Here is a 14,516-nt window from a genome sequence, read left to right on the forward strand (position 1 = left end):
TCAGTGGATGGTGGATGGGTCCTTTGGCAAGCTCAGTGGATGGTGTATAGATTCTTGGGTGAGCTCACTGGACACTGGAATGGGTCCCTGAGAATGAGCCTAGTGGACAGTAAAATGAATCCCTGGAAGGAACCCAGAGGACTATATTCTTTTATCACACCCAGATTTTCCCTTGAGCTACTTATATCCATCAGAGGAGTCCCTGGCTGCCCTTACTGTATAGTGGAAAGCATCCTTGGTGATGAGCCCATTGGACAGTGAAAGGATGACGCCCTATTTATCTCTTCTTAACTGGTCATATAATGTTCCTTACACCATTGTTTTGTTATTCCCACTTCATCTCTTTGTCAGCCGTGTTCATAATTTCATTTTTGGGGCCTTGTGTATTAACTAATTAATTAATTCCAAGTTAAACAAAATAGTTCAGTTGATTGCTTACTATTTGACAACGTTTTTGTTGGGTAAAACGAGATGCATCTCCATATTAGCAGATCAAAAACAGACCCAGCAGGCATGGGGCACTTGAGTTTCCTTACACTCAGTTTCAGGCTCAGTTTGCCAATTTAAATTAGTTTCCAACTATTTACAGGGAATCCTTCAGAAGGTTTTTGCTATATAAACTGAAGCCAGCATGTTGTAAGGGTTAACACAGAATGTCCAGGCATGCCTGTTTTGTCACAGTCCAATCTTTTGTTCATTTGATATGTTTGTTTTAGCAGTTGGACCCTTATCAATGCTGTGGCCAGCTGGCTGGTGCCATGTTGTCTGGCACTCTCCCTCCTCTGACACCTTACAGTCAATGTACAATCTCTATAAAGAGCCTGTTGTGGACAGGGACAGCTCTGTGGACTCTGCTACATAACTAAAGCTACAAATGTACATTGTGTCAGAACTGCTGCAGCCACTAATCTAAAACCTGCTTTACACGTTACGATCCAGCATACGATATCGTATGCGATCGTAACCGCCCCCATGGTATGTGCGGCACGTTCAATTTGTTGAACGTGCCACACAAACGATTAACCCCAGTCACATGTACTTACCCGTACATACGACCTCGCTGTGGGCAGCGAACGTCCACTTCCTAGAGTGGGAGGGACGTTCGGCGTCACAGCGACGTCACGCAGCAGCTGGTCAATAGAAGCAGAGGGGCGGAGCTGAGCGGAACGTAAACATCCCGCCCACCTCCTTCCTTCCGCATTGCTGGCCTGGAGCCGCAGGACGCAGGTAAGATCTGTTCATCGTTCCCGGGGTGTCACACACTGCGATGTGTGCTACCCCGGGTACGATGAACAATCTGACGTTCAATTCTAGAGAAATGAACGATGTGCGTGCGATGAACGTTTTACCGTTCAATCGCAATCGCATGTAGCTGTTACACACTGCAATGTACCTTACGATGCTGGATGTGCGTCACTTACGACGTGACCCCGCCGACACATTGTAAGATATATTGCAGCGTGTAAAGCGGGCTTAAGTGATAGATCGTTGGATTCAGAATCTCCTTGCCTACATCATGCTGCTCTCAGATGAGCTAGCAAAAGCCTGCTGACAGATTTCCTTTATGTTGAGTATGTGGCGGTAAATTCTTCTTGGTTCATACAGATGCTTCCCTCTTGATGGAATTTTCAATTCTATGCTATTTTTCATAAATGCTTAAAGGGGTTGTCCACTACCTTTACATTGATGGCCTGTCCTTAGGATAGGTCATCAATGTCTGATCGGCCGGGGTCCAACACCCCGCAATCCCACCGATCAGCTGTTATAGGTCACGGTGGTGGCAGCAGGCAGCCAGAAATGCTTAGATCCGGCGCTGCTCTGTTTTCTGGTAGTGGCTGTGGCCGTGGCAGTTTACTGCTCATTCGTCTTTCATTCTAATCAATAGCATTTCTGGTTGCCTGTTGCCGCTGCCGGGACCAACAACAGCTGATTGGCAGGGGTGTTAGGTGGCGGATCCGGCTGATCAGACGTTGATGACCTATCCTTGGGAGGGAAGGGAGTCACTTGGTGTTATCACTTTGAGGTCGCCCCCATCTCGATGGCACTACACTGATTAAAATAAGTCACTGACTGTAGTGTCCCCTTCCCCCCACCCAATGAAGGTCAGTGGGTAATTATGTGGCCTCCCTCCTGAATGTAAAAGATAAATGTTTGCTTACCTTTTCAAAGTGGCCTATCATACCTAGAGGGGCTAGTACCTTTTCAATGAGACCAATAATAGCCAGATGGGCTAGCACAGCCCATTCCTCTTGGTTTAAGACGCCCGTTGCTTGCCAGTCTCTTCCTCTTCCCTTTCGGTTCCCATAGGTGCTCTTGTCCTGCTCTTACTTCTCATTGTGTGTTTGTTTTAATAATTGATATTTCATTGTAGAAATTCAAGTCACAGCGGCTGTTCAATTAAAAAAGGAAGACAAGGGTTTTTGGTTCAGCTCACCTTTGGATTTGCTGTGGCCGATTTAAATGATCAGTGCACGGACAGTCAGCGGGCCGGTTCCCGGGAGTTCAAACGAATAAAGGATTTTAGTCCAGCACCTGAAGATGGATTATTCCAATTCCAAAATATTCAAGGACTTGATAAAATCATTATTGTTTATTAGTGTATAAAAATACAAAAAATTAAAATCATTGCGTCTTATGCGTTTCAAGCATAAACAGAGCTCTTACTCATAGCATGCTATGAGTAAGAGCCCTGTTTAGGCTTGAAACGCATAAGACGCAATGATTTTAATTTTTTGTATTTTTATACACTAATAAATGAGTAAGAGCCCTGTTTAGGCTTGAAACGCGTAAGACGCAATGATTTTAATTTTTTGTATTTTTATACATAATAAACAATAATGATTTTATCAAGTCCTTGAATATTTTGGAATTGGAATAATCCATCTTCAGGTGCTGGACTAAAATCCTTTATTCGTTTAAAAAAGGAACCACCAGAATGTTTCAACTATGTAGGCAGACTCGCCTGTTTAAGTGCTTCAGGGCATTTAGGGACAAGTGTTTTTTTGTCAAAGTTTTAACTGCCTTTCTTTTCTTGTTATACTATAAATTATATATTATAGAAATCGTTTTATAATAATTATCGAGTTATAGTGTAGTTATTTATATGGGGTTTTGGAGGAAAAGAAGGTCCCTGCTGTTATGACTTTGGGATCACTGCAGTCAGTCCTGCTCCTGGATTGATCTTCTATGGCCCTGTCTGGCTCTCCTCATACTGTATATTAGAGTTTCCCACTTTTTCATATTTTCTTAAATTTAGATAAAGAGACCCAAGGCAAATAAATTAGTGAAAAATATTAGACTTTTTTAAATAGGGAAAAATGATCAAATTTGATTTGTCAATCAACTAGAGTAGCGCAGGGAAAAGTTAGCCAGTTATAACAAGAGAAAAAGAAGTGTGCACATAAGAGGGATACACCAAATTATGTGAAAAAGTACTTTATTTCAAATAGGACACAGGGTCACACACTTTTAAAACCATTTAAAAAGCATAAAGCCACATATCAAAAAATGTCCAGACCTCCGTTAAGGTTGGACTATCCTCTGTTACCCAAAGGGGGGTACTATGGAGTATAATTCATACAGGTAGGGGAATATATAGGGGAAATACCAACATTCCAATATATAATACAATATACAGAGTCATACCCAAGTACATGCAAATACAGCACAAAGATTAAATATGCAGTTTCAATTGATTATACCACTATAATTTTGCAAGGAGAGAGTATCCCCCAGCAGAAGTAAGAATTCCCAAGATGTAAAGTAACCTGCAGATATAGTATATGCCCCAATTACCAGCCAAAGGGAGGCACTATGGAGTATAATTCATACAGGTAGGGGAATATATAGGGGAAATACCAATATATAATACAATATACAGAGTCATACCCAAGTACAGTTAGGTCCAGAAATATTTGGACAGTGACACAAGTTTTGTTATTTTAGCTGTTTACAAAAACATGTTCAGAAATACAATTATATATATAATATGGGCTGAAAGTGCACACTCCCAGCTGCAATATGAGAGTTTTCACATCCAAATCGGAGAAAGGGTTTAGGAATCATAGTTCTGTAATGCATAGCCACCTCTTTTTCAAGGGACCAAAAATAATTGGACAAGGGACTCTAAGGGCTGCAATTAACTCTGAAGGCGTCTCCCTCGTTAACCTGTAATCAATGAAGTAGTTAAAAGGTCCGGGGTTGATTACAGGTGTGTGGTTTTGCATTTGGAAGCTGTTGCTGTGACCAGACAACATGCGGTCTAAGGAACTCTCAATTGAGGTGAAGCAGAACATCCTGAGGCTGAAAAAAAAGAAAAAATCCATCAGAGAGATAGCAGACATGCTTGGAGTAGCAAAAGCAACAGTCGGGTACATTCTGAGAAAAAAGGAATTGACTGGTGAGCTTGGGAACTCAAAAAGGCCTGGGCGTCCACAGATGACAACAGTGTTGGATGATCGCCGCATACTTTCTTTGGTGAAGAAGAACCCGTTCACAACATCAACTGAAGTCCAGAACACTCTCAGTGAAGTAGGTGTATCTGTCTCTAAGTCAACAGTAAAGAGAAGACTCCATGAAAGTAAATACAAAGGGTTCACATCTAGATGCAAACCATTCATCAATTCCAAAAATAGACAGGCCAGAGTTAAATTTGCTGAAAAACACCTCATGAAGCCAGCTCAGTTCTGGAAAAGTATTCTATGGACAGATGAGACAAAGATCAACCTGTACCAGAAAGATGGGAAGAAAAAAGTTTGGAGAAGAAAGGGAACGGCACATGATCCAAGGCACACCACATCCTCTGTAAAACATGGTGGAGGCAACGTGATGGCATGGGCATGCATGGCTTTCAATGGCACTGGGTCACTTGTGTTTATTGATGACATAACAGCAGACAAGAGTAGCTGGATGAATTCTGAAGTGTACCGGGATATACTTTCAGCCCAGATTCAGCGAAATGCCGCAAAGTTGATCGGACGGCGCTTCATAGTACAGATGGACAATGACCCCAAGCATACAGCCAAAGCTACCCAGGAGTTCATGAGTGCAAAAAAGTGGAACATTCTGCAATGGCCAAGTCAATCACCAGATCTTAACCCAATTGAGCATGCATTTCACTTGCTCAAATCCAGACTTAAGACGGAAAGACCCATAAACAAGCAAGACCTGAAGGCTGCGGCTGTAAAGGCCTGGCAAAGCATTAAGAAGGAGGAAACCCAGCGTTTGGTGATGTCCATGGGTTCCAGACTTAATGCAGTGATTGCCTCCAAAGGATTCGCAACAAAATATTGAAAATAAAAATATTTTGTTTGGGTTTGGTTTATTTGTCCAATTACTTTTGACCTCCTAAAATGTGGAGTGTTTGTGAAGAAATGTGTACAATTCCTACAATTTCTATCAGATATTTTTGTTCAAACCTTCAAATTAAACGTTACAATCTGCACTTGAATTCTGTTGTAGAGATTTCATTTCAAATCCAATGTGGTGGCATGCAGAGCACAACTCGCGAAAATTGTGTCACTGTCCAAATATTTCTGGACCTAACTGTACATGCAAATAAAACACAGAGATTAAATATGCAGTTTCAATTGATTATACCACTATAATTTTGCAAGGAGAGAGTATCCCCCAGCAGAGGTAGGATTCCCCAAGATATAAAGTAACCTGCAGGTATAGTATATGCCCTAATTACCAGCCAGAGGCCGATCAACGCGGAACCGTAGGACCGGGGTCGGGCGATGGCCCACTGGTACTGAACCGGGGAGCGAAGAGAAGCCAGCACAAGCCAGCAGGGCCTGCGGACCCCGACCAGGCTTGGAGTCGCCGTTAAACAGGTCAAATCCATTAGTGACCGGAACCCCAGGGGTTTCCAAACAGCCAAGACCCGACTGAAGGCAACCGTCCAAACAGCAAAAGGGAAATACAGCTACCACCACAGCTAGAATTCCCAGGGCCAGAGACTGCGGGCAAAAGGGCTCCTCCGGCATATATCCACACTGGGGAGCGGGTTACCGGTGGGAAGCCATCGGGACCGAAGTTACACAAAAGGTGCAGGGAAAGGCAGCCACCACCAACCGTCCAGGAGAAACCACAGCAGCCGGCTGCGGGACCCGTCCATCCAGCCGTTTGTTTTACCAGAGACTCTGCATCCGTTATTGGCTGAGTGAGTACCACCGTGCCATCCGGCACCGCGCTGCCCCCGCGACCCTGCACCTCACTAACCGTACCTCCCCGTCACACCTCACCGGGCCCCGGGACAACCAACCCCTACCCACGGAGGGGGAAGCAACATCCCAGCTGCACCCTGCCGTCGCTCCCGGGATCCCCGTCACCAGCAGCGGTGGTGCACCAACCTCACCACAAACCGTGGGTGGCGTCACGGACCAAATCCCCAAACCAAACCAACCCTTTCACTCACGGGCGAGGAGCGCCGCTCGAGTCCCGGATCCGGCCCACCGCTCGAGCCACCGAGCAGCAGCAGCAGCGCCGGACCCGAGCGTGGTGAGCGCAGCGCCCTCCCCGCCCACGACATATTTCTATGCAGCTGTTACACTCAGGTCAGGAGAGCCTCCATGCAGTCCAAGTACTGCGGTGCAATTATCTGGTGAGGAATACAGCATTCTGCTGTATTCACACATAATGCACGTTATACAGACAAGACAGATGTGTTCAACCTCCATTTTCCTGATACAGGACCACACGGGTCAATGTGTTATGCTGTGAACACTGTACCCAGACTATTAGCTGTGATCCCTTACAAGGGCTGTTCCTAAAGCTGGTACCCTATTTTTGTGATCTCAGCTGGGCAGATCCTTTTCCTTCCTAGGGTCTACCTTGATTGGCCAACACTGGACTCACTCCCACAAAAGTCTTTTTCTAGCAGGTATCACCTACTTGCCTGTATGGTGAATCTGTGTCACAACTAAAGGTTCTTGGCTGGACTTGCTCTTTTTTTTGACACACACACACCAAACAACTTGTATCCTATCCAAAGATGACTACTTCACTGACTTGAACCAGGAACCCTCTTACACTGGTTCCTCTTCTTGGCTGACTAGAGATTAAACCTGACCTTTCCAAACTAGAGTCTAGATAACAGTAAAAAAGAAGACAGTGACCTCTTGTGGTTAGTACTGCAGCCCACAGGGAAATTAACACTTGTTACCACAGAAAAACCTTGAAGAAATACAAGCATTAGACAAATGGGGGGGGGGCAGCATGTCCTCCACCGTACATTAGCAAAGACTTTGCTAGTCATTAAAATAATTTTGAAGAAATATTGACCCAAGCAGATAGGAAGAAGTTTACCAGGCAGTTGCCACAAGTTTGATGAACATATAGACATGCTTTGAATAGCCCATTGTAACTTGTGCATCGGATGCTCTATAGATGTTAGATCTAGGGACTGTGAAGGCCAGTCTAGCAAGTAAAATTGTCATGTTCCTGGAACAAATTCACGACTATACAATCCTTCTGGCATGATACATTGTCCTGCAGAAGTGTCCTTCAGCTAAGGAGCTCCGCCAATCACCCTTTTGAAAAAGTCACAGCTTCTTTCTTGTGCAGCGCCTGTGTAGAAGCACCTGCAAGTCAGACAGCTGGCCCCAAAGTATGGTGATAGTTTTAGGATCCTTTTTACAACTAAAAAAAGTCTAAAATGTCTGTTAGTTCTGTGTAGTGTCAAACAGGCTGTCGGTTGGCACCATGGACCACCATGGACCATCCACTTATATGGTGACACCTCTTTGACAAGGCTGAGCTTGCGTTAAATAAGTCAAGATGAGTTTAATGTAGTCCTATGAGGTCTCAAAGTTTTGCACAACTTTACTGGGCAAATAAATGCTTAGCAGTACTGGCAATTCATAGCTAAGCAAATTGCTGCACATTATTATTTTTATTTTTTTAAATTAGTCTATCCTAGGGAATTTTAATTGAAATTAAAATTTCAATTTTCTCTAGTTAATTATCACTACTGTAATTAAATGGGGGCTTACTGCCTTTTTTGTTTAGGTATGTTCAGGGGCGTATATACAATCATGGGGCCCTTAACAGAAGTCCTAATTGCCCCATACTCACACACACGCATGCATGCATGCACGCACACACACACACACACACACACACACACACACACAAAAAGACAAAAAATAATATTTGTGAGGGTCACAGAAGATATAAAAGGAACTTTTATTGAAATTGCATTATAAACAAGACAGACGACAAGCACAGATGATTCTGTGTGATATCAAACATATCAACATAACAGTTATAGAGAACCAACCAACATAAAGAAAACTTAAATTATTCTTTATTGGGGCGATGCATATTATGTCATCATATTTATTATATTCTGCATTTACTTATCGCAGTAGATTAATTTGGTGCCTTTAGTATAATTTTGATTTATTAGACAGGGATTTTGCTCAGGGACAGACAACGTTGAAAGGGGGTGCCAGTACAAATTAGGCTGTCATACCTTCCATTGTCAGGTAGAGTTTACCATAGGGAAACTATAGGGATTTACAGGCTGAACTGCCGAAATATATATTTTTCCCTATCTTGTTTAATCCCTTTTTGTGTGTTTATTGTCTCCTTCCCTATTTGTCTAGTGGTACCAAAACATATGGGGAGAGTTGATTGTCTTGGACTACACATGTTTTTAATGTATATCTATTAAAGAAATAAAACTATTGTGATTTTTTTCTTAACAACAATACTTTTCTGGATCCCTTTATGGTTCATTTATTTAGGTAATTTATACCCTACATTATTCCCTACACTGCAAAGTATGATACCTCCACATTTACCCCAATACAGTATGATGGCCCAGACACAACCATCCATACAATCTAATAACCCACCATACAGTATAATAGCCCTTACATGTCTCCACACAGTATGATGAACTCTACACAATTCTATATACAGTATTATAGTCCCCAACCAACCCTCTACATTTTATATTGGCCCACAAACGTATAATGTACCCTACTAGCCTTCCAAACAGTATAACAGCCCTCTCGAAGCCCTCCAAACTGTATAATTGACCACACATAGCCTTCCAAATAGTCTAATGGCCCACACATAGCCCTCTAAATAGTATAATGGATCTCAAATGCCATGCCAACTGTATAATGGCCACCATATAGCCTTGCAAACTGTATAATGGCCCCCACATAGTCCTTAAAAGTGTTCAATGGCACCTACATAGCCCTCCAAACAGTATAATAGCACCTGCATAGCCTTTGAAGCAGTATAATGGGCCCCACATAGTCCTCCAAATTGTCAAATAGTATAATAGCTTCCACACAGCCCTTCGAACAGCATAATTAGCCCCAAAACTGCCCTCCAAATAGTATAATGGCCCCCATAGAGCCATCCAAACAGTATAATTATGTCCCCCCCCACTGCCCTGCAATGGTCCCCACATAGCCCTTCAAACTGTATTATGGCCCTCACGTAGCCCTAAAGACGTTATAATGGCCCCCACATAACCCTGTAAACTATATAATAACCCCCACACAGCCATACAAACTGTTTAAGTGTCTCCACACAGCCCTGCACAGAGTATATTAACCCCCAGACAGTCCTCCAAATAGTATACAGACTCACAATAGCTCTCAAAACAATATAATGGAACCCACACAGCCCTCCAAACCATATAATGTACCCCACACAGCCATGCAAACTGGACAATGGCCCCCCATAACCCTGCAAACTGTATAAAGGCTCCCATATAGCCTCGAAAATTGTATCATCATGGCCATAGCCATGTGGACTGTATACAGGCTCCCACATAGCCCTGGAAATGTGTTAGGGTCTTCTCATGGCCCTTTAAACTGTGTAATTCCCCCCACATAGCCCTGTAAACTGTTTTAAGGCCCCACACAGTCTTTAAAACTGTATAATGGCTCCCTGTTCCATCATTGCTTTTAACTGTATTGGCATTCAGTATGCTGATACAGTTGAAAATGTGATCCCCGGTTTGGGGGCCCAATAGCATTTGCGTGGTCTGCTGCTATTAACGGTATGCCACTGGGTATGTCATCGGTTAATTAATGCACCATTTTCTCTCTCTGGCAACAGATGTAAGGTTTATAGTACCAGTAATATAATTGTGTTAATCTCTACAGGTATAAATGAAAATAAGAAGATTCCTGAGGATCTTGTTTGCTACCAGAATTATACATCACAAGATAACTTTTGCTATTGTAGTTGGAGAGCTGGGGAAGAATCGCAAAATCCTATTTTTACACTGCAATATTGGTATGTTATAATGAAAGAGTAAGCTATATAATATGTTCCTCCACCGATTGATCATTTCCTCCTTTAGTACTGAGTTAGTTTTTCTTTCATTCACAATTTCATTAAGGAAGTACCCTGTGTTCAGCTTTGTACCTCATTTGACAGTTTATATTTGGATTGAAGTTGAATACTTTGTAGTGTAGTCGATAGCTGCATTCACAATTCTTTTTGCCAATATACCCAATTGACAGTTTGTAGAAAGACACACCAATACTTATTTGGCTCAACTTTTTACCCCCTCCTCCAATATATTATGTTATTATCTGTAAAATAGTAGTATTATACAGTGACTGACTAGTATAAAGAGTATCATTTTCAGAATGCAAATCATCAGAGAGCTCTGTGCATACATGGAGCCAGCTCTGAAGCCTTGAGAATTGTGAATGAAGCTATGAATCACATTTGACTATTATAAAACTATTCAATTTAGGTTCAATTTTATTATATATACAAATGTCAAAGTTATATTGTGACGCCCTGGCAAAACCAGGTAGTCACAAATAGGCCCCTGCATAACACCTTCCCTCACTAGGAAACACACAGCCAACCATTAAACCCTAGTCACCCCCCCTTAGGGACAGATAGACACACCAGTGGGCGTGATCAGGCAGTTGGAACACATCCACCTAGGGGTTTAGACAGCCCGGGGTGGGAAAAGCTTGAGAGATCAGTTCAGAGTTGTGGAGGTCAAGTGCAGAGGAGGTCAGGCCTGTGTGTCAGGTCTGAAGCAAACTGACAGGTACCAGGGTAGGAGCCCTGGTGCCACTGGCTAGGAGGCAGACGGTGGTCTCTGTCAGCAGGAGACGGGAAGACGGCTCGGTGGAACCGAGGTGGACCGGGCCAGGGTAGGAGCCCGCCTGTACCGACACGTGGAACCGACCCCGTAGCATGAACGGGGGTACTCGGACCCTGAAGCCAGGAACCAGAACCTACTGGAACTGCTTAATTAGCCGATTGAGGCCAGGACTAGAGATCCTGTCCCACCCAATACCTCATAGAAGACAACAGCCCACTGATTAGGGATAAGAGGTCACCGCCTAGGCCCATAGATCTCACGGGCCAGCGTCTGCGGGCACGGCTCCTTAGGCCACATCCAGCCGGGAGCGGACTCCTATGTTTCATACTGGGAAGTCTTTTCTACTTAAACAGTGCAGGAAAAGGATAGAGACCACCAGCCGGATGGGGGATCCCGAATGCAACCGGCTGTGGCACCGGCCACCACCACCTTGGTTTACCAGAGACTTGTGTGTTTTACTGAAAGTGAGTACACCAACACCCCCTGCGGTCATCATCCCCCCTGCACCAGAGCCATCGGGTCCCGGGGCCACCATCCCTGCCCACGGAGGGGTTAACATCTTGCTGCACAACATCTCCCCTGGGTGCCCTGTAACAGCAGCGGTGTGGTCCCACCTCACCACACACCGTGGGTGGCGTCACAAACCTATTACGGCCTAGCCCGTACATCTACGTCCCCCCATTTAATTCAGCTTGTCCGCGAGACCCCCGGGTCCGGAGACCCTCGAGCCACCACTCCTGAAGGTCCGGATCCGAGCAGTGGCGGCTGCTGGCTCGGGGGCAGCATAATATTATTTATTATATAAAATAATTAACAAGAAATGTAAGTCTTTTTCATTTACTTACCAATAAGTAGTCATGAGCGAACGTGCTCGCCACACTCAATACTCAATTGAATATCCTTGTGCTCAGTCACCATGCTTGATTCCTCGCCCCATATATTTCGTGGCTCTTTTTTAGCCACTGAAGATCATGCATGGAATGCCTGCTAATCACGGTAATGTCGTAGCCATGTTGGCTATTGGCATGATTGTGATTGGCTGACCGCATAGTGTCATCGGGTCTATATAATATCTGGAGATGCCATCCTTTGTGCACTGTACCCAGAAATAGTATAGGGAGAGTTTCTGCTGGAGGACAGTATGTTACCATGTTTTATCACCTTACAGTTCTGTTGGTGGTAGGTTAAACCAACAGTCCTTTTCAGAACTAATTCAAATAGATTCTATTGGAGAGCTGCTGGTAAAGGGATAGTCTAATAGAGACATGTAGGAAGGGATTCTTGCCTTACATACCTTGCTGCTGCTGCTACATAGAAAATGTATTCTATTCCATAATAATACCATTCTTTTCTGCATTTAGTGTAGGGAAAGCTGCTGGATTAGGGATAGTGTATTAGAGGCATGACAGCAGGGATTCTCGCCTTACATACCTTGCTGTTGCTCCCTTAACCCAAAAGTCTTTTTCAGAGCTAATTCCAATATATTCTATTCTCTAATAATACCACTCTTAGCTGGAATTAGAGTTAGCTGCTGCAGAAGGTATATCATATTAGAGACATCCAGCCAGAGATAACTGATTTACAATTCTTGCTGGTGTTAAATTAAACCAACAGTAATTTTCAGGGTTAATTCAAATAGATTCTATTGTCTAATGATACCGCTCTTAGGGCAGCATCACACGGGACGATCTATCGGGCGATCGCACAAGCGATCGTATCCGCCCCCGTCGTTTGTGCGTCAAGGGGGCACAAAGTCGTTAACCCCCTGTCACATGCACTTACCTCCCGGATGATGTCGCTGTGGGCGGTGAACATCCTCTTCCTGAAGGGGGGGGCGTTCAGCATCACAGCGACGTCACACAGTGGCCGGCCAATAAAAGCGGAGGGGCGGAGATTAGCGGGACGTAACATCCCGCCCACCTTCTTCCTTCCGCATTGCCGGCGGGGCGCAGGTAAGCTGTGTTCTTCGTTCCCGGGGTGTCACACGGAGAGATGTGTGCTGCCTTGGGAACGATAAACAACCGGAGCACAGAAGGAGGACCGACATTTTGAAAATTAACGACGTGTCAACGAGCAACGATAAGGTGAGTTTTTTTGCTCATTCACAGTCGTTCGTAGCTGTCACACTCTACAATATGTCTAGAGATGCCAGATGTGCGTCACGGAATCCGTGACCCCGACGACATATTGCCCGATATATCGTAGCGTGTGACGCCGCCCTTAGTCTGCAATTAGTGCAAGATTATCTTCTGGAGAAGGTATAGCATATTAGACACATCTAGTCAGGGAATATTGCCTTTCCGCACTTTACTGCTTTCAAATAGAACCAAAAGTCCTTTCAGGGCCAATTTAAATAGATTCTATTGTCAAATAATGCCACTCTTTGTCTGAAATTGGTGTGTTGTTAGCTTCTGGAGAAGAAATAGAGTATTCGAGGCATCTTGTCAGGGAATATTGCCTTTCTGTGCATAGCTGCTACTACGTACAACCAAAAATCCTTTCATGGCTAGTTCAAATTGATTCTATTGTCTAATAACACCACTCTAAAGCCTGCTTTACACGTTGCAATTTCGCATACAATATCGTATGCGATTTGCAATGCCCCCATCGTATGTACAGCACGTTCAATTTGTTGTACGTGCCGCACAAACGATTAACCCCCGTCACACGTACTTACCTTCCATACGACCTCGATGTGGGCAGCGAACGTCCTCTTCCTGGAGTGGGAGGGACGTTCGGCATCACATCGACGTCACGCGGCAGCCGGCCAATAGAAGCGGAGGGGCGAAGCTGAGCGGGACGTAAACATCCCGCCCACCTCCTTCCTTCCGCATTGTGGGCCAGGAGCCGCAGGACATAGGTAAGATCTGTTCATCGTTCCTGGGGTGTCAAACACTGCAATGTGTGCTACCCCGGGTACGATGAACAATCAGACGTGCAATTCTAGAGAAATGTACAATGTGTATGCGATGAACGTTTTAACGTTCAATCACAATCGCACGTACCTGTCACACACTGCAATGTAACTTACAATGCCGGATGTGCGTCACTTACGACGTGACCCCGCCGACACATTGTAAGATGTATTGCAGCGTGTAAAGCAGGCTTTAGTCTGTAATTAGTGTATGCTGCTGCTGGAGAAGGGACAACGTATTAAAAGCATCTAGTCAGAGATTATTGACTTATAGTCCTTGGTACTGCCAAATACAACAAAAGTCCTTTTAGGACTAATTTAAATAGATTCTATTCTTTAATAATATCTCTCTTAACTGTGTGCCTAATTTAAAATGCTCATGGAGTGGGGTAAGGGGAAGTGGACAATTTGCTGCTGGTAGTGCTTGGCTGTGGAACAGAGCAAACTGGGCTTGCAGCAGGAACACACCAAAAACAGCCATCATCTAGACCAGAGGTCTCA

The 14,516-nt window shown here is 44.2% G+C and overlaps 1 protein-coding gene across 1 annotated transcript in view; it reads left to right on the forward strand.

Moving 5' to 3' along the window:
- IL12RB1 (interleukin 12 receptor subunit beta 1) overlaps window positions 1-14,516 on the forward strand; it is a 159,687-nt gene that overhangs the window by 7,302 nt on the left and 137,869 nt on the right. Inside the window, exon 2 of the mRNA XM_075352434.1 lies at window positions 10,134-10,266. Within this exon, the coding sequence (XP_075208549.1) occupies window positions 10,134-10,266 (133 nt within the window). The remainder of the gene's footprint in view (window positions 1-10,133; window positions 10,267-14,516) is intronic.

The sequence above is a fragment of the Anomaloglossus baeobatrachus genome, chromosome 1 (genome assembly GCF_048569485.1).
Source record: "Anomaloglossus baeobatrachus isolate aAnoBae1 chromosome 1, aAnoBae1.hap1, whole genome shotgun sequence".
Classification (NCBI taxonomy): domain Eukaryota; kingdom Metazoa; phylum Chordata; class Amphibia; order Anura; family Aromobatidae; genus Anomaloglossus; species Anomaloglossus baeobatrachus.